Source organism: Ambystoma mexicanum, chromosome 4q (genome assembly GCF_040938575.1).
Source record: "Ambystoma mexicanum isolate Mex_15411 chromosome 4q, UKY_AmexF1_1, whole genome shotgun sequence".
Taxonomy (NCBI): domain Eukaryota; kingdom Metazoa; phylum Chordata; class Amphibia; order Caudata; family Ambystomatidae; genus Ambystoma; species Ambystoma mexicanum.
In genome coordinates, this window is record NC_090928.1 from 857,681,241 (window position 1) to 857,707,270 (window position 26,030).

The 26,030-nt window shown below is 44.5% G+C and overlaps 1 protein-coding gene across 2 annotated transcripts in view; it reads left to right on the top strand.

Moving 5' to 3' along the window:
* The window catches only part of LOC138468025 (fibrillin-2-like), a 691,910-nt gene that overhangs the window by 201,813 nt on the left and 464,067 nt on the right, over positions 1-26,030 (top strand). For both annotated transcript variants that reach the window (XM_069608420.1, XM_069608421.1), the window contains one exon: positions 6,146-6,279. In XM_069608420.1, coding sequence (XP_069464521.1) covers positions 6,146-6,279 — 134 coding nt within the window. The remainder of the gene's footprint in view (positions 1-6,145; positions 6,280-26,030) is intronic.

Sequence of the window (26,030 nt, forward strand, 5' to 3'; positions counted from 1 at the left end):
AAAGTGAATCTGAGAAGAGGTCAGAGACCCCTTCTTTTGAAGGCAAGTCCCCCCCAGGGATTCAACTAAAGCTACCCCGCTTCAGGTGTACCACCCCTGTCATCCAAACCAACTGACTTTGCCCACTGACATCACATGCAAAGTGCTTTGTGCTACAGGAAGTGGGGAGAAGTGGTGAGAACAGGAAAGAAATGTAGAGGCAGAGAGACACAAGATGAGGGAATCTGCCTCCAGTTGCCAAGAGCTCCCTTTGTCAACACTAACCTGCCCCTTCCCTTCTCAATAGAATTTGAGGCCTTTAGATATGTTGCACCCTGGTGTGGGGCTACTCCTGTCTGAATGGGTGTGCTAAATTGATTCCTGTTCCCAGATCTGCCTTGGAGTGGTTGTCTTGTGGGGAGGACATTACCTGCCCTAATAAAAGGAACAAAGAGAGGCAATCCCCAAGGCTGCAGTCTTGCTAGCAGTAGCAGAGACTGCGTTGTCTGGGGAGTATACACACAGTCCTTTCACAGCCAGGCTAGGCTCACAGGGATGACACATGTGTGATATTAATCTGTTATGGGTGGAATAATTATGAGAGTTATCATCCACCATACCATAACTCAGGTAAAGCTTATGTTAAAATATGTATCTGCTACCAGCATATTAATTCATAAATATAGGGGTTTTAGTACATGGGTGCATGTCTTAAATCCCATTCCTCTGCTGAAGTGACTTGGCTGTCATTGCGGCTTTCAGATGGGCAAGTGTGCCATCTGAACCTGCTCTGTGCCACTGCAGATCAGATAATGATGCAGCAGGGCACAAGTGTACATTATAGTTTTGTCATTGAGTTTATGAAAAGGCGGATCTGATTGCCAGATTTCTCTTTCAGAGATGGAATTACCCGGATCATTTTATTGTTTAATGAACATCAAAAAAGCAAGGACTTCCCCGCCCTTGCCAGATGGCAATTTTTCACAGAGTCACATCTGGATTACCCTTTGCAGTGTAGGGTTAGAGGGGCTCCCGCACTTTTGTGTATTTTGTAAAACTTGGGTGTTAAACATCTTGAGCAAAGAACTGTTGACTAGCAATGAGAAGAAAGGCTTTTTAGTTTTTCTGCATAATTGGCCCAGGATTGAGGTTACAGCCGAAGATAACCTTGGGATAATGAACTCTCTAGACATTTCAGCTTTCTCCATATTTTAACCAGGCTCCTTTACCAGCAGCTTCATAATATTGTGTAGCAGGACTCCCCAGTGTTTCAGGGGAGCCTAATGGCCTGCATCGAGGTGGAAGCTGCCCTCTATCCTCTGGATATGGGGTGCGGATGAGCAAATGCCTGTGCATATGCTGATAGGATTTGAAATGGCCTCCGTCCTGATTTTAGAAAGTGAATAGTCTTTTCTCTCCCTCTGGGGGTAACTGCATGACTGCACTGGCCCTGGGTCTTTCCTTTAAGACTCCATTTCTTGTGGACTCTCTAGGCACGAGCCCAAAGGCACTACACATTAAGCGGTGCTATATGTCCACCGCATCTTTAGTGGCATACAGATAGATAGGTAGTTGCACACAGTGGCCGAAGTGGGTTTTTGTTCCTGTACTTTTATTTGAAAAAGGAACCGTTCCGAAATGGTTTCGCTTTAAAATGAAAGTGTAGGAAGCAGTTTAATTGTGCCGTTTCAGTGAACTGCATGAACGTTTCCTTAAACAGCAGGTGTATGTGTTTGGGGGGTTGTATTGTGCGTGGGAGGGTGTGGTGATTGGGTCTGTGGGGGGCGAGTCAGGCCAGTAGGGAACATAGTTCCAGTACTTCTTTTCGTACACTTCGACCACTGGTTGCACATGACGCAAGCGTGCAATGGGGCTCCCCTGATATGTGTGGGAAATATCCCTATTGCAAATCAGGAAATGCTCCCGTTTCCCCATACAGATTCTGCAAAACAGAAGGCCCCCAATTCCAGAGCCCTTCTGAATTGCACTGGGAGCACAAAAAAGGCAGTTGCTTGTTGTGCGCCCAGCTCAATTTGTCTTGTATCTCCGAAGACTTGACAGACCTGTCTAGGCTTATGGTGTATGACTACCGAGCTCCTTAGAATGACTTGTCCTCAGGTTTCATTGCAGGCCATATATTACTATCTCTGTTATTATACGTATGCTATTACTAGCCCATAGCTCAAGCAATATCAAACCACCCAAGCAACTGAAAATGTGAATGTAAACATTGCCATGCATCTTCACGTTCACTATTAGCTTTATAATGGGAATATATCTGCAGCATTTCTAGCAGTAGTTCCAAAATGGTTGGCTATGCAACTATGCCAGGGTTCATGACCAGCCCCCATAATATGGGTGTGTTCATCCACATGTATGCATAATACCCGTTCCCACACAGATCCACGTCACATGAACAATAATATTGTGAGAAGCTGGTCTACGGTGAATGTACAATTATACAAACATTTTCCCCTATAAAAAAGTAGAAATAACACCTAGTATCTGAAGTCCAGAAAATGTATAAGGTGGATGCAGCCATATCACAGATCAATGTTAAGCACTTTATTGTTTTTATTAATACAGTATGTTCGTAAGAGTGAATTATCAAAATGGGTTGCAATGGCAAAGTAATTCTTTAGTATGCCTACACAATATGCACACTTCTCTGGGCTTCGAGCACTCTAGGCCACTTATATCCCAATGCCCCAGAGGTTCTTTATTTTTCTTTATATGAGGAAATCCTTTTGAGATTATTCACGTGTACCATTGACATTCAAAGTCCTTAGGAAAAGGGAAGTTTTCACCAAAATGGCAGAGATGGCGGAAGTTATATCACACGGCCCTTGACCTCTGATGACATCACAGGAAGTAATGAGTTGACCCCACCCCCAAGTGACATCAAGGGAAGGATGGCGCACAACCTTTCACTCCCTTGACAGAACAGGAAGTGACATCATATAGCATTGTTCCTCAGTACACTAAGAAAAATATGGTCACGATTTCACTGTAATATAGTATACATTTCATACAAGAATGGGTCACCATATGCAGCGTTAATAGCATGTGTAGGCCCATTTTACCAAATTACTGTGAATGTAAGCAGACGTCCAAGGCCAAATGATGCCATGCAATGTAAAGAAAATACATGTGGCTGTTGCATGAAATTAAAGAGGGTGTGTCAACAAATTCAACCCTTACAAAGTGAGCCAGAACCAAGCAAATCTACAGTCATACCCTGTCGGGATATGCAAAAAAAACGGATTGTAGCAGTTTATATATATTTACAGGTGTTGAACGTTTTCTGAAGCATTTTCATTTGTTAGACAGTTCTCACATATTGAGTGTGGCAAAGGAACGCAGAGAGAATGGGACCCTCAATTATGTCTCCCAAGTCCTGCCACAAGCCCATATTCCTCACTAGCAGTTGTGTGTGGTCCATGATGGCTGCACAAATATTTGCAGTGTTCCCATATAAGAACATACTTATGCTGATTTTAATACGAGTAATGATACTTTAAGAAAACATGTCCAAGCTGGCTCTGCCAGTAGCCCCGCATAACAAACTCCTGTTGGCTTTGCCAGATAAAATTCAATGCCATAAGGAAGAAGGCACTTCAAGCACTGAGGAGGATGGGAACCACAGTCTGGAGACAATCACTTCAAGCTCAGGGTGGACCACAGGAATCAAACAACACAAGAAATACAGCCTGAAGAGTGGCACTTCAAGACACAATAAACCCACAGCCCATTGTTCGAACACTTCTAGAATAGGGGCCATCCACAGCCTCGCACAGGCACTTTAGGTCACACGAGAAGCACATCCGTGAAGATGACACTTCAAACACACAAAACAGCCCCCTTTCTTGTTAGACCACTGGTAGGGTCTGACTGGGTTTGAGCTGTCAAAGAACAGGCCCCAGCCCCTCTAGCAACGGTCCAGGCTGCACCTTCACCAGTTAATCAGCCATGAAAGTTGTGCAATTATAACCAAGTTCAGCAAACCGTGGACACTGTGATATAGAGCCTTGCCCAAGATCACACTGTCTGTTAGTGGTAAGCCAAAATACAAATGTTCTCCAATCATAATATCACAACATCACAACTTCAACTTCCACATGCTAGTGGGCGTGTGGCAATCTCACTCTGGCATTTCCCATTTACCACCCTCTCTCGTGCAGCTGGTACATGCCATGTACTCACTCTCATTTGCTGATGTCCCCCGGGGCTGACTGACAAAGGACTGCCCAACCCAGCACAGCACTGTCATCAATGGACCTGGTGGCAACCCCAGCATGGCATCTGCGATGCAGCTATATGACAGCTCAGTCCCAAGATGTGTGTATGTTTCAGTCGATATCCCTGGATATGTGGGTAATGTTGTGGACACAGGTGTTAAGAGGTGAGACGTGCCACACGTGAGAGGCTGCAGCAATGTGTGTGCATTTGCTCTACTGGTCAGTGTGAGTTGATACCTCTGTGCACCTGTGTGCGGGATGTTTCCATCAATAGGAGTATGCCAGGGTAAAGCTGGAGGCCACAAAAGGTCGATGTGAAAAGGGCATGCAGCAGAGGGGCAGGCCTGAATGACATTGTCTGCTGTCATATAGAATCGTGTTAATATGAGTTGGTAAAACCCTATATAGCACGCTATGACCACTATTCAATACAAAGGTGGCTGGCTGCATCACCAATTCACAAGGGTCTACCCATAAGAAACCCTAAATAACAAATGTAGAATGTAGCTTACTGAAATTGGTGAATCGCCCGCTCCCTGGAGATTGGATGCAGTCTTCATACAGGAAACTCAACGATAAAGGCACATTTGCATCGGAAATATGATTCAATTTCCAAGGAAGTCAGACTAGATGTGTTTAGACCTGGGTCGCTTTCAAGGCAAGCAGTCCAATCTATGAAGTCCTAACCCGATTTGGTAAAGTATTATGGCTATAATCCATGCATCGAATCTTCAAAAAATGCGGTTTTCACCTGAATATCTAGTTTGGGTGCTGTAGTAAAGTATCACACCATTTGGTGTGTTGTCTCATTAATATGCACTGTTCAAGTTATTGGTTCAATCCGAAAGGTAACATCTTAGTCATGGTTATCTATTTGCACATGAATTCTTGCTCTGGCGTGCGTGTATTCCTCTGTCGCCCGGGGCCCAAACTAGATATTGATTCAGGTGAAAACTGCATTTTTTGAATTGACAAAGATTTGTTGCATTACCAATGCAAATTTGCCTTTAACATTGAGTTTGCTGTAAAATGATGTGGGTGAGGTTGCTGCAATGCAGTGTCCATGATGTTGATGGTGAGCAGCGTGGTTGGCAATGGCTAGTGAGGGTAGGGAGGGGCTGTTGCGGGAGAGGGGTGAAACACATATTCAAGGAAGCTTACCTGATGTGAAGAGGTGGCAGGGGTTCTGGTCCTGGGTCCTCCTGGCCAGAACTGGTCCAAACTGGATTGCCCTTTTCTTTGTCTGTCCTTCACTTCGGACGCCTGGACGAGAGACACCCTTGATCTAAGTGTTAGGAACAGAAGGAAAACGGCAGCGCTAAAAAGTTGGGTGGATTTTAGGTTAAGTGATCCACTTTGTACTTGCAAAGGAAAAGAAGCTGGAGGGCTGCTTAAGTAAGGAAAAGGTGAGCAACACAAGAAGACATCAACAGATTAGCAGTGATTGACAGGTGGACTGGGGTTAGGCCACGTGACCTAGATCCACTTCCACTTGCTCACCAACTGCAAAGGAAAAGAGGCTGGAGGGCTACTTAACTGGGGGAAAAGGGCAGCAAAACAAGAAGGCACCCACTTGCACTTGCACCTGCTCACCAAAATCAGTTTAATGCAGTGGATTGTACAAGCGTTTGGGGTCCCAGATACAGTCACTATTCATGCTTCGTTGCTTTCTAGCTTGGTTTGCACTATACAGATCCCATACATATATCTATGCATACATACATAAACCATAAAACTGCCACAAACCATCTATCTTGAATCAACAATGAGTGCTGCAACTGGGGTCTCTTTGTTACCAACTTGAAACTCTTTTATAAAAAGAAATTGCACCATACAAATCATCATTCTATCCCACTTAAAGTGTATGCACGTTATTTCTGTAACTGATGCTTGCTTAACCTGCCTGTCCATGCCCACAATTCCAACAGAAAGTCTGCTCTATCCGTTCGGCATCACTGTCGGAGATTCAAAGATGATCGTCAACAGCAGCGACGCAAATTCCCCTTTCATTGCTCCACCCATGGGATTCCCATTCCTGGGAACTACAAAAGATGCATTATATGTAAGTATAGTCTTTTACTACTTGTTGATATTTTCAAGATAACAAATATGGCAGAGAGCGAGAAAAGATGGCTGCCTTGTGAGATGGTGTGGTTCTACTGAGTCTGATGCGGAATTTGATGTTTATTTCCAGAGTTTCGGTCAATGCAGTTTCTGTTTTTTTGTGGGGAGCGAGCAGCCGACATATGTGGGGTTATTCTTTCCAGACTTCCGTATCACCTGGCTTGTTGATTTGCCCTTGTTATGTTGTTTGCAATTTCAGGGGATATTCTGTTTTGTGTGACATTATGCCACTAATTGACGTAAGGATGGGTAATAGCACTGGTGAAGATGGCTGCCAGTATGGGAAGTGCCAGCAACGACTGCACCACTGGCAAACCCACTAACGGCACATGAGCTGAGTCTGGTGGGTTAAAGCCCTCTGTCTTGGCAGGTGGAGCAGGTACCAAATGGCAGACTTTTTCCTGGACCCATTGAGGATCCAAGAAACAAACAAGGAGCACAAAAGCACAAAGCCTTCACCCATCCCACACTATTATTATTTACCCACCACATACGTTTACCCACAAACAGAGAAACGTGCAGCTTGAGGTAAGGAGCAATGCATTTAACGTGACTCCTTCCCTCACAGCGATAGCATTGGTTGGACAGGCAGGATAGGACTGATGGAAAAAATACTTCTGATAGTGGGAATAATTATTGTGAGGTTGAAAGGTCTGGTGTTTTATGGGGTGAAGAGGAACACCCCTAATGTGGTTTCCAATAATAAGCAACATATTCAACAGTTTACGAACGGAGAAAGAACTATTGCAGTCAAAAATGGAATGGAAACATAGCTACCTTTGCAAACCGCTGTGCTGCCTGAAACGATTCAGAGTATGACGCCTCATAATGAGAGCAACCAGAAGTGATCAGATGAGGGGCTTAGATCAGGGTCATTGTGTAAGGCACACATCACATTTCACCAAAATCATACAGTATGAATTAGCACAGACTTAAGATCTGTGGGATACAATGCCTCTGCAAGGCGTCAATCATTTTGCAGAAACAAATTGGATTATAGTCTGAAGTGAATATATAGAACTAGCTGTTCCTGGCATAATTTACACAGTTCAAGAATATCTTAAAGGTCAATATTGGTCGGTAATTCATAGAGTCAGTGCTGTCCCCTTTCTTAAATATCAGAATCACCAATGATGGCTTCCAGGAAGGGGCCATAGGTCCCTGTGACTTATTAATGGCCATTGAAAAGGCTAATTGTATAGGAAGCTGTCTTCTTTTGAATTTGAAAGGCATATTTGTGTCAGATGAATGAGAGGTATGTGTGGTATGAGAACAGTATCTAAGTTTAATCCAATCGATTACACGGGCCTCAATGATGCGTCTTTGTAGACGTGCATTTGTCAACCTTGTTCCATTGCAGAGTTCCCTGTTTGGCATATGATTTGTGTAGTAGCATAATTACAGCGCCTACTTTCAGTTTTAGCTTGTGAGGAGGCATTCATTCTACAGCGTTCTCTCTTTAGAGACTGAAACATTGAGCCAGTAATTAACTGTTCATTGACACTGGAGCCACTGCGCCCTGTGTGAAGACAAGTGGGGTGGAACAAAGTCACTTGACATTATTCCGAACCTTTGCGATAGTGCTACAGCATTTCGCTCTTTAGAGACTGGTTTGTTGAGCTGGTAATTAACTGTTCATTGACACTGGAACCGCTGTGCCCTGTCTGAAGAGAAGTGTGTGTGGAAAGAAGTAACTTGAAATTATTCTGAATGTTTGCGATAGTGGAAGGTGAAGGTGACTGCATAGAACTGTGCTCATTTTGTTTGTTAAAATGATAGCTGCCGTTGAAGTGGAAGGGCACACATAGGTGCACTTTGCTATTTGGGACAGCAGAGGGCAACCTAACACTGATAGATTGCACTAGCTGAGTACGGAAACATACGTAAGCCTTTTATATATAGATGTTTAAAAAGGACAAAATCGTTACAATAAAACACAGGTAGGAATTTCCATGTAATGGCACTTAATTGTGGGTTGGCTCCTGTACCATATGAGGGCCTGAGAAATAGGCAGAAAGATGCTGGGGGATGGTGAGAGGCATTATTTCTCAAAGGAATGGAATTTGAGTTTAAAGGAAGCATTGGGGTAGGTGATTGAAAATACAAGAGACATAGGAGGTTTAAGTGCAATCAGCTCTGCAAAAAATATATTTTACACTGGCCTACTGGGTTTCTTTATAAGGTCATGTCACCTGCACAGCGGTGACAAGAAAGCCTTAGCCTGCCTAATTACGAGGGAGCTGCACATGTCTATGTAACTTTCTTATCGAAATCAGAAAGGAACGCAATAAAAAGCAACAGAGTTAAGGGACACCCCTGCCTCCTTTGCCTTTTGGGTCCTGACAGGGGGACTTTATTGGCTGGCTTCCCCTGGCAGCCTTGGATGTAGTGTTCCCATTGATCTAAATGACAAGATCCGAAGAGTTTTCGGAACTCCTATGTTTACCAACTAGTCCAAAGCTTCTGCTTAGAGACCATGTCAAAGGCCTGTGCGAGGTCAACGAAGTCCACATACAATCGTCCTCTTCAAGCTCTCACACGTCGTGAAGACATAGTGCGCGGAATAAAGCAATGATCTACTGTTGCGTGCCGGAATATGGATTGAGAACTACAGATCCTAGAAATCCTCCTTTCTAAAAATCGGGGCCCCGGTAGCAAGTCCCCAGGAACATAAAAGCAGCTGCAGCATGGAAATTGAAAAGGCAATTAGGACCATTAGGCCCACTCACCATTAAGGGTTACTAATGCAAATGCCCCATCTTTTCCCATTCAGCCCTGCAGCCTAACCTTGATTCAAAGATCTAATAACAGTTACAATTTCCTCATATGTGGGCATGGTTAGCACTGTGGATATATTGCTGTCAATGAGCATTATGAGTGGGGCAAACCATTTCTGAACACTGCTCCTGCCATCTCTGAGTGGCAACAGAAGGATCGCTGTAGAGGGTACAACATTCTGCACCTTTGGCAACCATAGTTCAAAAGGTCTCAGACCATTCCCCTTCATGGCCTGTCAGAGCAGGTCCCATTGGTGTTCTGCGTGCTCTTGATTTTTCTTTTTGAAAAGGATCTTATATTCATGTCCGTTCCAGCGTTTTTCCCTGTTGGGCATCACAGTGGTACGGCGTACAGTGTTATGGCCAGCGCTCCGAGATGGGCATCCAGAATGCCAGGGTATCTTTTTTCATTAGCACACTAAATAAAACCACATGTTCCAGAGCACCACTTTTCTTAAAGTAGCCAGTAGGCCTCCTTGTGCTATTTACCTGATTCTTCAGCTCTGATCAATTGGACGAAAATAGGGCATGAAAGATACACTTATGGGGAAGGTTATGTATTATGATGGTGGATAGTGGACCTGTTACTGCAATCTCATCTGTAATGTCCTTAAATGGCCACAATGCAATTGTGGATGAACTGTGTATGACTAGAATGCAACCCAAAGGAAACCTAATGTACCCTCCTCTTCAATAAAGAGATCAAGAAAGACCATGGGGCCTCACTACAACTCAGGCGGTAAGGGGTTTACGGCGCCGTAAACAGCGCCGACCCTTACCGCCTGAGTACGAGGTCCCTTAGCGCCATGGCGGATTTAACACCTGCTTTTAGCAGGTGTTAAAATCCATGGTGCTAAGGGACCATGGAGTTAATTACGCCACCGTAATTTACGGTGGCGTAATTAACGCCTTCCCCACTCCCATTATGCCCTATGGGGCAAAAATGGGAATGGGGAAGGGTAAATGGGGATTGGGGACTTACCGCCCCGCCAAACTCGGAATGGGGCGGTAAGTCCGCCAACCACCATGGCGTAAACGTAGTTTACGCCATGGTGGTAAAGTCACGGCCCAGGTGGTAACTTACCGCCTGGGTCGTAATGAGGCCCCATGTTTTCATAATGCCTTGTCTACGCAGTTGTGAAGGGCTGCAGACTGGTAGCTGGTTCTATTGATGATCTCAGGAGTGACTGAAAGAGAAGTGCGAGCCCAGATCTTTTCGATATGGCTTTGTAGTTGTTCAGTGGGGAAGGGTCTTCAGGCCATCTTACCCAGTCACGTGAACTTCTGTGTGGAGAACGGAGAAGGCATCCAGGTGCTGATTCTGTTTCATAGTTGGGTTTTACTACAGTATATCTTTTGGTGGGATGTTATTGAATCTGTAGGATAATTTCATTGAAGGAGTGGAGATGGATCGGTAGAGTTGGTCTGATGATTCGACATGGTATTACTGGGTGATGGGTTATCCTTGATCATTTTGAACATTTATTTCTGGAGGGCATTGTGTGGATTCTATGCAATATGTGTAGTGGGCTTTTTTGCCCTTTGCCATATCTGTCCTGCAGATCTGGAGTTGTCGGTTGTATTCAGCTTTGTCCATCTCATGGTTAGTTTTCCTTCTGATTTGTTCTCTTTCTTGAGACAATCAGTATATGGGTGCCACAGCAGTCTATGGAAGCAAAACCAAGCTATGAAACTGATCACATTAAGTGTGGTTAATCTATCAGCACAGCACCTGTGTGTATAAACGCATCCATTTACAATGTACGGATGCAGAATGATCTCTGAGTGCAAATGAAATCACTCTCTGAGTGCAGTCAATGTGTGAGGGCAGTAACAATCCATGGAAGCAAACCAGTCTGTGGAAGCAAAACAATCTATGAATGTAAGAGCAAAACAAATTGGCAGTGCAGTAAGGGTATGTTGACGCAATGGCAATCATAGGGAGAGAAAAGTCAATGAGACAAATAAATTGATGTATGCAAAGCCAAACAATCAGTGAGTGTAATACACATGTATGCAACCAGAACAGTCTATGGAAGCAATCCTGTGAGTGCAATACTAAAAACAACATATGAGCGCAATCAGTCTATCAGTGTAACAAGCAATGGTGATTAACTCAGACAATACAATGGCGTTCGATGTGCAAGAGTTTCGAAAACCTTTTGCTCTAAGGGTGACCTCCCCTACTGAAAACCCAAACTGTTGAGGTGAAAGCATACTTTTTAACTTCAGCCATTCTAAACATGCAAAGAAATACACTATTCAAATCTTTGTGCGGGAAATTATAGGAGAGCAATTGTAGGGAATGTTCAGCAAGTGCCCTCTGCACGCCCGTGGGCAGTCCTCAATACTCTGGAGAAAAAAAAATGATACAAAAGTGTTGTAGTACAACAGATACTTTATGACCACATCATTTTAAAAGATTGGTTACACCGGAAAACACGACTGCCGCTGCACTGTAGACCCAGATGTCAACTGGAAAATAACATGCAATTGATATCATTGCAGCAACAAAAGATAACCAAGTGCGCCCGCCTAAAGCTGGGCATGAGTAGACTTTGAGTCCAAGACTGGAGATGACTGCCGCTGAAGCAATGCCAGGTTGCATGGTTTAGCTAATGCCTGTTCAATGGTAGGAAACTTTGCCCGCCCATACACTTCTGATAAATGGGCATCTGTATCTACATGCCATCACTAAATCCTGGATGTGTAGACATTTCTTTTGGATAAGAGATAATGTTCACAGCTTATTATGTTTTGCCTGGGGATGGTGTTGCTGTGCTGTTCAGAGACAGATTTGACATTTCTACTATTTGGCTGCATCAGAGATAGCTGCTCATTTCTCTCTGTAAAGTGCTCATTGTCATATATTTTACTTGCACCTCTATATCCTAGTTCTAGATTCTCATCCTAATTCCTTGTCCTAGATTCTCATTCAAGCCCCTCCCTCTGCTGAGTCCCTCCCTGGAACCCTATTTTTTATTTATTCTTTGCATTTGTTACAGCGCGCTGAACCCTTGGGTATATGGGCGTTCGTTGCATTGATAGATCTGTAGAAAGAACAGCAGAAGAAGAGGGGATGGGAGAGATGTTGGGGGTACATGGAAGGTCAAGTATAATAGTTTCAGTACACTGAGGTGCAGATGGTGGTTGATTAGGTCTAGGAGCGTAGTGCTTTAAATGAACAGCCGGTCTTTAGTTTTTTTTCTGAATTTCCATTATTAGGGCTCCTTTCCCAAGTCAATGGGGAGGTTGTTCCATAGTTTGATGGCCACAAAGGGACGCTCGAGCCTCCAGACTAGACTTTCTTCTTCATCCTCCTACTTAATAAATTATCCAAATCTGTTTACCTAATCATTCTCCTTGATCCTAGATCATTTCCTGCATCCTAGTTATTCCCCTTCGTCCTTCCCCTTTATCTTCCCCTAGTCCTTACTTTTAGTCCTCCTCCTTCATCACTGCCCTTATTCTTCATCTTTGTTCTTTTCCTTCATCCTTGTCCTTCTCTTTTATCATAGGCCTTTATTCTAATCCTTCTCCTTCTTGTTAGATATTCATCCTAGTCCTTTGTCATCATCCTTCATCCTTCATCCTAGTCCCTTATCTCAAATCATTATCCCTTGTCCTAATACTTTATTCTAACCCTTTGTCTTTCATCTTAATATTTCTCCTTCCTACCAGTCCTTCTCCCTAATCCATCTCCTTCCTTCCAATCCTGCTCCTTCATTGTAGTCCTTTGGTCCTTTATCTGAGTCCTTTCCCTTTGTCCTAGTCCTTTGTTCTAGACATTCTCCTTCATCCTAGTCCTTTTTCCTTGTTCTTCTCCTTCCTTCTAATCCCGATTCTTCATCCTAGTGCCTGTCTTCATCCCGTACCTTCATTCTAGTCCTTATCCTTCATTTTCCTTATTCATTGTAGTCCTCCCTCTTTGTTCTAATCCTTATCATTTTTTCTCCGCCTTCATCCTAGTCGTTGTACTTCTTCATATTCATTATTCCTAGTCCTTCATCTTTTACCAAGTACTTATTATCCATACTAAATATCTAGGGTGTACCACAGAGGTCTTTCAAAAGGGGGGATCATGATAACTTCATCTTAGCCCTTTATCCTGCTCCTTCTCTTTTGCCTGATTCATCCACCGTTATCCAAGTCCATCTTCATCCAAGTACTTTTCCTTAGTACTTCTCCTTAGTCCTATTCCTTGTCCTTTATCGTAGTCCTTCTCTTGCATCCTTGTTCTTTGTCCTAGCCTTTCTTCTTTGTCCCAGTTCTTCCTTCTCATTTGTCCAATCCTTCATACAGGTATTTATGTTTAGTTCTTCATACTCTAATAATGCCACAAGCTAACCATTATTCATTCAATAAAGTTGAACATATTAAAAATGTGATTGCAACATCCATACCAGCAGAGACCCTCAATGTCCTTGCACTCTTCAGTGTTCCCCTCATCATCAAAGTCACCACCTTCCCTTTACTGAAAGCCTTCAGACTATCTGAAGATACAGTATCACACCAAAATAACGGAAACAAATGCTGAATGCGCATTTTCTGAGCATTCAGCAGAGTGGAAAATGTTGAATCCCAAAATGCCAAACTAGGTGAACAGGGGTGTCCCCACTCACCTAGTTCCTCTAGTTCGGCTTTATAGGCTTTGGGAGTATCCCCCACATACATTGAATGCAAAGCATGGGACAAATGAACAAAATCCCAAACGCTTGAGTTACAAAATGCGCAAGTTTGAAACTCAAGCTCTCGGGATTCCTTTTTTAACGTAGATCCGAAGATACATTTGACGCCAGTAGCCATTGCCCCAGCTCGGCATATGTCATAGCTTGGCATACATCATTCCTCATAAAATGTGTGGCTAAATACCTCAAATAGTATCTGATAACACCCAAATTCCAAACACCCATGGAACTACTGTCCAATGTCAGGGCTCTGCTGGATATTCAGAACTATGGAGAAAACTGTGGCATCCTAACTGCAATATCGTGTTAAACCTTCACATTTTGCTCCATATTTTACCAATTCCAGCTAGGGTTCTGACAGAGACAAAGTTCACTGCACCTGACAACGCCCTAGATGCTGCAGACACTGACAGCTTAGCTATGTTTAGATTACTCAATCTCTCGGCTGCCATGGACATGGTGGACCAAACAATCATATTAAAATGAGCCAAAGTTAAATACTGCTGGTCCATAGGGACAGTGCAGGGAGCGGAAAAATTATGCTGAAGGGGCATGCAAAACATAAAACTCTAGATCTTCAGGAAGGAGGCAAATAATCGGAGGACTTTATTTTCTTTTACTTCTGACATGGATTGGACTTACTGTAATATGATGATGTGGTCCGCCAGATCAGAAGTAAAAGGAAATAATGTCCTCAGATAGTTTGCCTCCTTCCTGACAGCCAGAGGACAAAGTGCGAGAATTGGTGACCTAATTCTCTCGTCAGAACTTGCTCTTAGGATGACCCAATGCTTCTTCTACCTCCTCTTCTATTTCTCATCTAAGTTAAACTCCTCATGGGCCTTTCTAGAGACCATAATTTGCTTTCCACTCCAAAACTGACAACACCAGCTGTACTTCTTTATCACAAGTATCAATGATAAATTTGGCACATCTCAAATGGCCAAGTAGCAACATAGTCTGGCTGAGCTGCAGCAGCGTCAAGCACAATACTCTACTTCTAAAACTGAAATCCTGGTCTTGGGCAATAGACACCAGCCCAAAGGTATCAACTCACACTGACCCTCCCACGCACATTTATTTGGCAGATTAGTCCCCCCACAGAAAAAGTACAAAATCTAGGTGTCAAAGGGATTCACAGATGAGATTCAATGACAAAATCAATGTATTTATTTATTTATTTATTGTTTGCTTGTTAGGCTCTTATACGGTAAGAACATGCTGTTTCAAAGCTCCCACAGGGCAGGGAGGGAGCAGGAGTGGGAAATACATTAAAACACAATATTTAAGAGCAGTGGGGGAAAAGGAAAAAGACAAACCTGCTATGCCTTGTGAGTATTCAGAACGTGCAAGTGCAGCAAGAAAGAGGGCAGTAGGAGTAAGTGCTGGGGAGTCTGAGCTCAAGGGTGAGCCATAGATGAAGTGTTATAAATGTTGAAAACTACACAACCTGAAGCCGTGAGAGGTGTAAGTGGCAGCCTCCAGGGGGTAGAGGGTGTAAGTGCAAATGCAGTGGATAGACAGGAGCAGGGCCGATTGGGAGTAAGAGGTCAGGGCCCCGAGGATGCATAAGGGCCCAGGACACCAATCGGAGCAACTGTGGGATTACCATACGAGAGAAGAAAGGAACGAGGAGGTAAAGAGGAGAGTCTTAAGGAGCTTCCAGAATTTAAGAAGATCCTGCTCAAGGCGAAGAGGGAGGGGGAAGCTGTTCCATAGGAGGGAGCCAGCTGAGGAAAGCGAGTGAGCACCTACCTTATGTTGGCAAAACACTTTACACACAGAGAGTTGCTGCCAGAGGAACGTAGTGGTCTAGACGGAGAGTATTTAGTAAGATAAAGTTGAAGATAGGGTGGTCTCCGGGCCCAGACCACTTTGTGGATGATGCAGAGGGATTTGACTTTAATCCGTGCAGCAACCGAGAGCCAGTGAAGACTTTTTAAAGCAGGAGAAATGTGGTCCCTAGGCTTAAGGCAAGGATAATTCTTGCTGCCGTATTCTGGATTAGCTGGAGGGGTCACAGAGAGGAAGATGGTAGGTTCAGGAGGAGTCTATTGCGATAGTCAAGCCTAGAGAGAACCAATGCCTGGGTCACAGAGAGCCTCTGGGGGAAAACAGAGAAAAGGGAGAATTCCTTTGAGAAAGAAGAGCTGAAAGTGGGACTTCTTGGCAATGTCCTGAGTGTGAGGGAGGAAGGAGAGAGAGGAGTTGAAGATGACTCCAAGGTTTCTGGCTTCAGAAAAGGGTGCAGGGGGAGAGCCCAAAGAGGAAGGCCAGAGTGAAGGGAAGAAGAAGGGAGCAGGGGTCTCGATGGGAAGGATCTCAGTTTTATAGGTGTTGCAATTAAAACTCTCAAAGAAATTCCACCCATACTGGGAAATCCATCGTATGGTACAAAGTGCTGTTATCAATTCTCTGCTGTAAAACTACAAATCCTTTAACTCAGGCCTCACTGCATGACAGATCCAACAGTTATAATCATAATTATATGACAAAGGACTATCTAAAGACATTTGGGCAGTGTGGCTATTTAGGAGAAGACTTTCCTTGCTAATGGCCAAAGCATATTTAAAAGTACTTTGTCTTGTATACACAACGACTCATGGCTTTTCCCCCCAAATAGTTACAGAACACAATACTCAGACAGAATCCACACAATCAGATTCTCTGATACCAACATCCTCTACATCTCTTGCTAGGACCACAAATACAAAGGTAATTGATGTGTTTCCTTCATCGGTCTGTGGCACATGCAGTGTTTCCCTTCCAAACTCTGTGCGGCCTAATACTTTATGCAATTTAGAGAAGATCTGAGGCCACTGTTCTTTAAATAAACCCTTCACACTCACAGCTGGAGAATTGTCTGTAAAGGTCCTTCCCTGTCCGCAGTAACGCTCCTATCTTTTGGGCTAGCCTCCCAGAGCTTTCATGACCATTTGTTACCATCTTCATCATGCTGTTATGACGGCAACCACTTTATTGACCCCTGGGAAAAACAGTACAAAAATGTCAACAGTAACTAGTGCTCAGGGCCAATCTTCTCTTGTCGGATGCCAATTGTAAAATGTTTGGGTTAGTGCCTTGCAATCAGACATCTCCAGCTGCTTACATGCCAGAACTTTAAAATGCTTGCCTCTTCTGTTGCACTCACTCTGTACAGGCCTATTGGGTACTGGAGACATTGTGCTTCAATTCTTGAAAGGTCCTTCAAGGTTGTCTCTAGTATTAAAACCAATGAGAAGGGACTGGCAGATGTCAAGGCAGAGATGAGGCGTTATTTCTGGGTTCCAGTGTAAACCCTGGCATCTGCATGGCTACAGTGACCCTGGTCATGGTGATGATCCAGAGAGCGCCCTGCATGGAACAACAGATATGAACCTATCCCAGAACAGTATGGACACTACAGGGAATCTGCACCAGGTACCACATGTTACTTCCTTGGATGCAATGGAGGTGAGGGCAAATGATTGAGTGTCACAGCAAGCTTGAACTGGTTCCCCTTTGCAGTTGCAGGTGTCTGACTCTACCAGCCGCAGTGCATCTTGGTTTTTACAGGTCCTCTGTACCAGAAGTCGGGTCATGTCATTGGCCGGTATTGGGAGCAAAGGAGATAAAAAATTGTTCTGGTCTCACCATGGTACATAGGATGCTCAGTTCTCCAGGATAATAGGCAATGCTCTGTCTTCAATTCTGTCCCTTTCTTGTATGCATTAACAGGGATGTGTATAAGTCTTCTCCATACTTATGGGGAGTTGTGGGGGAGAGCCAGAGCCCCAACTGCAATCACAGGGTTTTATCCATTCTAATATTTTAGCGTTTACACAATTAGTGGTGCTTAGCATGTTTAACTTATGAGGAATTGCCATCAGACCAAATGATGCTGGTAATTCCATCTCCGAGAGGATAATCAGCTAACCAGAGTAGCATTTCTGTCCACTCCATGCCAAAAGCATAGTGTACTTGTGCACCGCTACAATAGTTGTCTGATCCGCAGCACCTGCTCTACTCATGGTTTAGAGTGTCTCCCACTTAGACAACCCATCCAGCAAGATAACACCTCAAACTACATAGGCTCCACTAGACCCTGTGTAGGCATCCCCAGACGCATCCATCTCAGGAATAGAATCCCTATCTGTCCTCCCTCTACCACGATGCCTATTCTAGGGGCACCAAGACTCAAATGACTTACAGCCTGGACTGAGACTTCACCACTGTTCCACATTGGTTGATCACCCACCTCTCATTCCCCCCGCCCCACCTCCTCAGGCCTCCCAAAACCACATACCCATTAACAAACACACAGAAACTGTTGCTAATACCATGATCACAGATCACCTAATTGGTAGCTTAGACACCAACATTAACCTCAAATGGGCACTAATTAATGTTCGCTCATGAGGAGCTCATGCCATAGACATCCATGATGTACTAATGGATCAACATCTAGATTTCTTAGTTGTTACTGAAACTTGGTTACACCTGGCTTCTGGCCCATTCCTTGCTCTAGCTATACCCCCTGACTACAGCATCCTCAGAGCAGATCGTCACAACATGTCAGGAGGTGGAGTAGCTGCAATCTGCCCCATTGATGCCCTACCTGGTTATGAACTCCTCCTGCTCAAACTTACCAATGACCCTAAAACAACTATCAACTTCCTCATCATTTATATACAACCCAATAATACTAACCATCCTGAATTGGATATCCCCCTACTCATGACTCCATTTCTCAAACCCAAGACTAAATTTATCATCCTCTTAGACCTGCATCTAGGTTACAATGACTCCGCAGATCATAAAGCAATTGCATTCGCCTCAGTCGTTCAAGACATGCATTTCACCCAAATTGTCAATGCACCCACTCATTCCAAAGGTAGAATACTAGATTGGATTATAATCCTCAATGTGAGCGTAACTCTAGAGTATATTAACAAAGTTGCTTGGTCCGATTACCTTCTGGCACCTGCACAGACCAACCAAGTTCTAATCTCATTTAGAAATACTTGAAGACTCACCTTCGAAAACATTTTTCTCAATCTATCTGAACCACTCAAAACCCTCCCCTCGACAGGGACCAACCCTGATGACATTGCCACATTTTACCATAATTTCCTTTCTACGACCATTGACATAGTAGATCTTCTTATCTCAAAACTACCCCTGAAACCCAAACACACTAGTCATTGGTTCAATGAAGATCTCACTCTACTGCACAGACAAAAAAGAGCAGTAGAACACACGCATAAAAGGAACCCTTCACTGACATCGGCTGCATCTCTTCGAGCAGCCTCTAAAACGTACAAAACTGCAGTAGTAGGTCCTAAAGCTAACTCATTCAACACCCGAATCATTAGCGCCTCCTCAAACTCCTAAGAGTTATTCTCGATGCTCAGAGAATTAGAAACTCCCATCGCACCAGTTTTCACTGTGATCTCTGACAGAATATGGTGCACTACCATCCAAGATGCTTTAACACATAAAATCACCATGCTCCAAGAGAAGATACTTAACAAAAGAAAACAACTAACGTAATTATTAACAACTCTATCACCCAATTCAAATTTCCCGCTTGTCACTGAAGATCAGGTACTGTCTACCATTGCCGTGCTGAAAAATTCGAATTGTATTGGAGATAGTTTCCCTGCTAGATTAGTCAAATTATGTGCACCTATTTTATCTCCCACAATCACTAAATTTGTCAATGCGTCACTCTCCACCAACTGTTTCCCCCCTAGTATCAAAGCAGCTTGGGTAACCCCCTTCCTCAAAAAGCCGTCCTTGGACCACTACATTCCCACTAACTAACGCCCATCACTATGGTCCATTTTTTACTAAAAATACTGGACAAAATTGCCTACTCACAAATACAAGATTACTTGGAAAGCCACCATTTACTTGGAGCCAAACAACTTGGTTTCAGAGCCGAGCATAGCATTGAAACAGCCCTCTTAGATCTGAAGATCCAGATGGGCAAAATACAAGACTCTGGGAATATGGCTATCTTCCTCCTCTTAGATTTATCAGTGGCTTTCGATTTGGTGGACCATGACAAACTGTGTACTACATTATCTGAAAATGTCTACTTCTCCCTTGATGCCACCCACTGGATTAAGTCCTTTTTATCGTATCGAACATCTAGAGTCACCATTGGAAAAGATGCTGCTGACCCTATTCCAGTTCCCCTAGGTGTGCCTCAAGGTTCCTGCCTCTCCCCTACCCTTTAAAATGCCTACACAAAACTCATCTTCTCAGCCCTTAATTCCCTTGGTGTCATCTATACCAACTTTGCGGATGATACCCAAATATTGATCCCTATCAAGCAAGATTTGACCACTATTAATGAAATCTGTGCGATTATTCAAAACTGGATGGCACTTAATAGCCTCTGCTTAAATGATGATAAAACAGAGATACACATCATTGGCTCCCCGCCCTCCTGAAATCTTTGCTCTCTGATTATTCCTCCATCATCAATCGACTGGAGGTCTATCCCAGTCCTCAAACAGGTAACAACTCTGGGCATCCCTCTAGACGCTAACCTATCCATGGTATAAACAAATCAATGCCCTTTCATCCTCTACGGCCTATACTTCCAAACTGATTTCACTTAGCCGTAAATTCCTCACCCCACAAAACTCTCACCCTTGCCAGAGCTCTCATTTGTATCAAAGCTAGACTATTGCAACATTCTTTCACTAGGCTGTACTAATACAAATCTGGCCAAATTACAACTATTGCAGAACAAAGCCCTTCAAGCAGCTTTTGGCATTAAACGAAATTAACATATCTCCAATACCAGATAAGAAGCACACCGGCTCCTCATACGTGCTAGAATCATATTTAAGGCCCTGATTGTTCCCAGATTCAATAGTAGCAGGGAAGGTGGGTCGAGTTTCCCTGTAGTATCTCCACAGCTCTGGAATCCCCCCCTCATATTAGAAATTAATCATCCCACCAGCGATTCAAAAAACGGATTAAGACATGGCTATTTGACCAATACAACTAGACCCCATTTCACACAAGCACAGTGTACCTTACCGAGTGCACTCTCTTATCACCTCTTATGGCTGAAATGTACAACCATTTTTGCAATGTCATGTAACTTGCTTTCTCTCCTCTATGTAACTGCTTGCATGTGTCCTGTAATTAATCAAATCTCAAAAGTAACCTACACTGTGGTACCTCTGGGTTTGGGCGTATAACAAATATCAAAATAAAATAAAATAAACAAATACGGTCACAAGATGCACACTTGACAGCCACAGAGACAACCAAGTCTCTGCAGCGCAGTGACGGCATTTAAGATGTGCCCTCATATCAAAACTACGATGATAATAAGTAATCCATGATGGTAGCAGGGTAAACTCTAAAATAAAGCTATGCCTGACTTTAGGCATGGTGCATGGCACGATTTATGATCATGGCCACCACAAAACCCCAATGGATATCGCTCATGTGTCAGCTCCTTCGAGTCAGCTCTGCTTTGGAGGGTGATGTGTATTCTTATCAGCTGGGTGGATACTGCCAAATGGCAGGGCAGGAAGCTGGAGGACCGGACCTCTTCTTGGATCTCTTTGTGAGGGCAGGTAACACCCTCCCTCAGAGACAGTCGCACAGCAGGCAGCTGTCCTGGGCCCATGCCTGAAGAAGCACACCCATTGTAAAGGAATGGCCTCACACTAGGGTGCTGCATCTCTAAGGACCTTTTTTCATAGTGGGAAGGCAAAGGGGTGGGATTATAGTAGGCAGGAGGGCTCTGGTCAATGGAAGGAGACTTCCATCATTTTGTCTTTCTCTGTCTCTTTTTCTCTTTCCTGTCCCCTTCGCTTCCTCTGGAGCAGGGCACTTTGGGTGTGACATCAGAAGGGTAAAGTCCACTCCGTTCAAGAACAGGGATTGGACCACTAAGGCAGGCTTGCTTTAGTCCAATCACCTGGGGACTTTTGCCTTTAAAAGAAGTGGTCTCCACCCCTTCTTCAGATCCTCTCAAGACACTCAAATGATTCGCTCTGAAGCACCTGAGAAGAACTAACTGGACCCCCTTTGGGAATGTTGCACTTTTCAAAGCTGTCACCTTGGGGTGAAGAAAGAGCCATCCAAGGCAGAGGAGAGCTCTACCCCCTACCCACTCCACGGGCTCATTGTGGGTGTTCTCTGCTGTGTACAAGGACCTGCCACTCTGCACTGGAATCTCCAACAGTTGGGAGAGCAGACCCTGAATGGAACATTCCTTCCTCAAACCCCTCTGAGTGGGCCTCAGAGCAGTCAGAGGACTAGACCAGCTGAAGCTTCTTGTTCTGCCAAATCAAACCGGTTGCTCTGTGTTCACCACAACTTGAGCAAGAGGGAAGATACTGGCACTGGCTTTTGCGCTTCTCCACCAATCTGAACTATGGCTGGCACTTCGAACCAGCTCAAGGTTGCATCATGCCCAAGCTGAGGCTGTGACTTGCTAGGCCCGAATTCAATGCTGGATACCGGGACCCGATCCAAAAGGCCAGAGGTCACAAGCCGACTCTGGCCAGGGGTTACAACCTCAACCTAGATAGCCCTTGAATGGCCACCTCACTGACCCGCACATCTACACCCCCAAGATCACCATTTCGACAACCGGTGCCCGCTGACTCGAAGCGCTGGAGCATCACACATCGGCCCCTGCCAGCAGCTAAAGCCGGTCTCGGCATGGGCTAACTGTGAAGAGATCATTGGACCCACCCCAGCGTGCATCACTGAAAGCCCATCTTCGACCACACAGAGCGACCGCATTTGTCCCTACTCAACGCCCGCTTGCCACTTGGGCCCCCACAATCCAACATGCCGAACTAAGCTTGATCCACGTGCATCAACGTTTGACACAGTCATCCCATCAAAGAACCGAACAAAGTACTTCTCACCACAAAATGGCCCCTCGGTCCACTGGTGCCCTAGAGTCTGGTTAGGCCAACTCAGCACCTTCTTTTACCAAGACATATCCTTGCTGTGGTTGATATTTGCATATCAATCATGTACTTATGCTCAGAGTTCAACCAATACCTTGCACTCCTTGCTCACATCATCGCCGGTCTCTGCACCAACCTTCAGTGTTATGCGTATGACACCCAGGTCCTTTTCAGGCTACCCTCGGCCACCTCCTCTCCCTCCTTCATCTCTGACTGTCTGTCTGCTATACAGGAGTGGTGTGCCACCAATGACCTCTGCTTAATGCCAATAAAACTGAGATTCTCCTTATCGGCACACCCACTCCCTCCTTCCCTGCAGCTCTCTGGCCCGCCTCTCTTGGCCCTCTTCCTGCTCCCACCTGCAAGGATATAAACCTTGGGGTCATCTTCGACTCCACACTCTCCTTCTCTCCTCACATCTCTGACATCTCCAAGAAGTCACATTTCCAGCTGCAACTCTTGAGAGGTATTGTCCCTTTCCTCACCTTCCCCCAGAGGCTCACTGTCTCCAGAGCTCTGGTTCTCTCTAGGCTGGACTATTGCAACAGCCTCTTTCTAAATCTGCCTGCTTCTACTCTCCGCCCTCTGCAACTTATCCAGAACAGGACTGCAGGACTTGTCCTTGGCCTCAAGCCCAGGGATCGTATCTCCCCAGGACTAAAATCTCTGCACAGGCTCCCAGTGGCGGCGAGGATTAAGTTCAAAACCCTCTGCATTGTCCACAAGGCCTTCTGGGGCCTGGGGCCTCTTTACCTTCAACTCTCTGTTCCTAAATATCTTCCTTCTTGAGCCCTTCGCTCATCCGCCTCCAACTCCCTCAGGGTCAGTCGCTTCTCCAAGCAACGAGTTGGTGGTAGATCTCTTTCCTCGGCTGGTGCATCCCTCTTGAACAGCCTCCCCGCCTTACTCAAACTTGAGGAGAACCATCTCCGGTTCCGAAAACACCTCAAAACCTTTCTCTTTGCTTCAGCCTTCTCTCCTCCTCTCCTCTGCTAACCTCTTAGCTGTAACTGGAACTGAATTGGCTACCTGGACACCCTCTGATCTCTGGTCCAGGTCCTCCCACGCCAGCGTCTCCCACCTGCACTGCCCTCCTGGCAACCCCCGCTCTTTGGGGACTGTTTCTGTATCCCCACAGTCCCCCTCCCAGCCCGTGACACCTGTTGTCCACACTTATCCATGCACTTGCCACATGCCGTCAGCTACTTACTTATTGTTATCATCTTTGCCATGTACTGCACTTATTGTTATCATCCTTGCCATGTACTGCGCTGTCCCTGCCCCCTTCCCACGCACTTGCGCAATCTGAATGACCCTTGGCCTAGTAGGATCGTTGTCCATCCTCCCTTTGTTCCCCTCCCTTGCCTCGTCACGCCTTGAAACACTTGCATATAGGCACGTTATAAATGCCATATCATAACCTATGATATCATATCAGAGGGCTACTTTCTTCAGTCTGTTGCTACCTCCCTTTTCTTGCACAGGGGTGGTGCTTTGAACAGTGTTTTCTATTTCGTTCTATTGCAGATGGTGCGTTCAATTAAAATTTATATTTTTTTATAGAACCTTGATTGGACCTTTCCTTTATTTTGGACTGTGTTAATGTATTGTTTTGGTCACTACTGGATCACATTCACATCCCTCTTAAGAGCAAAGCCTTCCCCCTGGCCCAAGTTACCACAAAAGGCAAAGGAGGTACATCTCTTAACTGTACCTGTTTTACATTTATCACTGTGTTGGGTTTTGGTTGGTAGAAGTGTGAGGGCTGAGTGGGCCATTTTACCCCTACTCATCCTTTACCACCTGCGCAGCAGAATCCAATTCATCAAACAACTTTGTATGGATTTTTTCCAGGGAGCCTCGCTAGGTTTGTATCCTCTCAGATTTTCTGATAGACTTGAGCAAAACCATCTCAGCTCCGGAAGCACCTCAAGACCTTCCTCTTCGCTTCTGCCTTTGCCCCTCCTCACCCCTGCTGATCTGTTGTACTCTCTCGGCATCGTGAACCTAGCCACTCTCTGTTTTCTGGCCCAGGTACCTGCTCACCCTGCCTCCCTCCTGCACTGCCTCCAGGCCACCCCTAGCACTGGGATCTGTATCTGTACCCATACAGCCCCCCATTTTTCTTCTGCTCTTATCAGATATATCATATCTGACTAACCATGCACTTGCCACTTGCTGGCTGCACTACCACTTTTCACTGCCTTTATTTATCTATTTATTTATTTATTTATTTATTTATTTATTTATTTATTCCATGTATTATTTATTCTGTTCTCTCCTCTGTTCCGCACTTTCCACTTCTCCCCCTTCCACACACTTTGCCCCTTTTCCCTTTTCCATGCACTTGCGTGTTCTTAATGTCACCGGGCCTAGTAAGATCGTTGTTTTTGTTCTCCCTGGATCCCCTCCCTTTGCTTGGTCGCGCTCTGAAACACTTGTGTATGAGCGCGATATAAATAAGATATCATATCATATCATATGATATGATATGGTATCCATGTCACACTGACCAACACTGGTCCTGCTACTTCAGATCCCAAGCGTGCACGCCATGACCACATATTACCACTTGTGTAGTATGAAAACAACAGAAACTGACACCAACCAGGTGGACTCCTCATGGATGTCCCTTGCCGTTAGAAATGTGGGGTCGCTTGGGGAAAACATTCAGGATGACATCCTTGTGGAGCGCCAACATTTAGAGTTGTTCAAGCAAAATGTCAACAACTCAGTAAACCACAACAGAAAATTCCAGGATGATGAAGCAAAGCAGCAGTGTAAGGCTTCAGGTTGCACATTAAAAACTGCACTTTTTGTAATACATTACATTAATATTATAATACTGCGAGATAGTGTGCTTTGCGAAATAATTCGAGAACCAATATGGGTTATTAATGATACATCCATTGTGTTCTAGATGTATGAACATAACTGCACCGGTATCCGGTCATTGCATCGAATCCAAAGCATCGACAGACCATACCATTGAAAAAAATGCATCAGAAAAAAACCTACTGAATGCATTTTTTTTAAATGGTAAAGGGTTTAGTTTAGTAAAAATGTGTTTTAATGTTTTAAAAAAGGGGACAGGGGAACCCCACCATTTACATTTAAAAAGAAAATACATTCAATGGTTTTTTTAGATGCTTTTTCTGTCAATGGTATGGTTGTCGATGGTTTGGCTGTCAATGGAATCACTAGGAACCAACTGCACCTTGTGTCTTGTAATCATACTTTTACATGCGCACGGCGCACAGAACACTTCAGAGTGATGTTTTAATG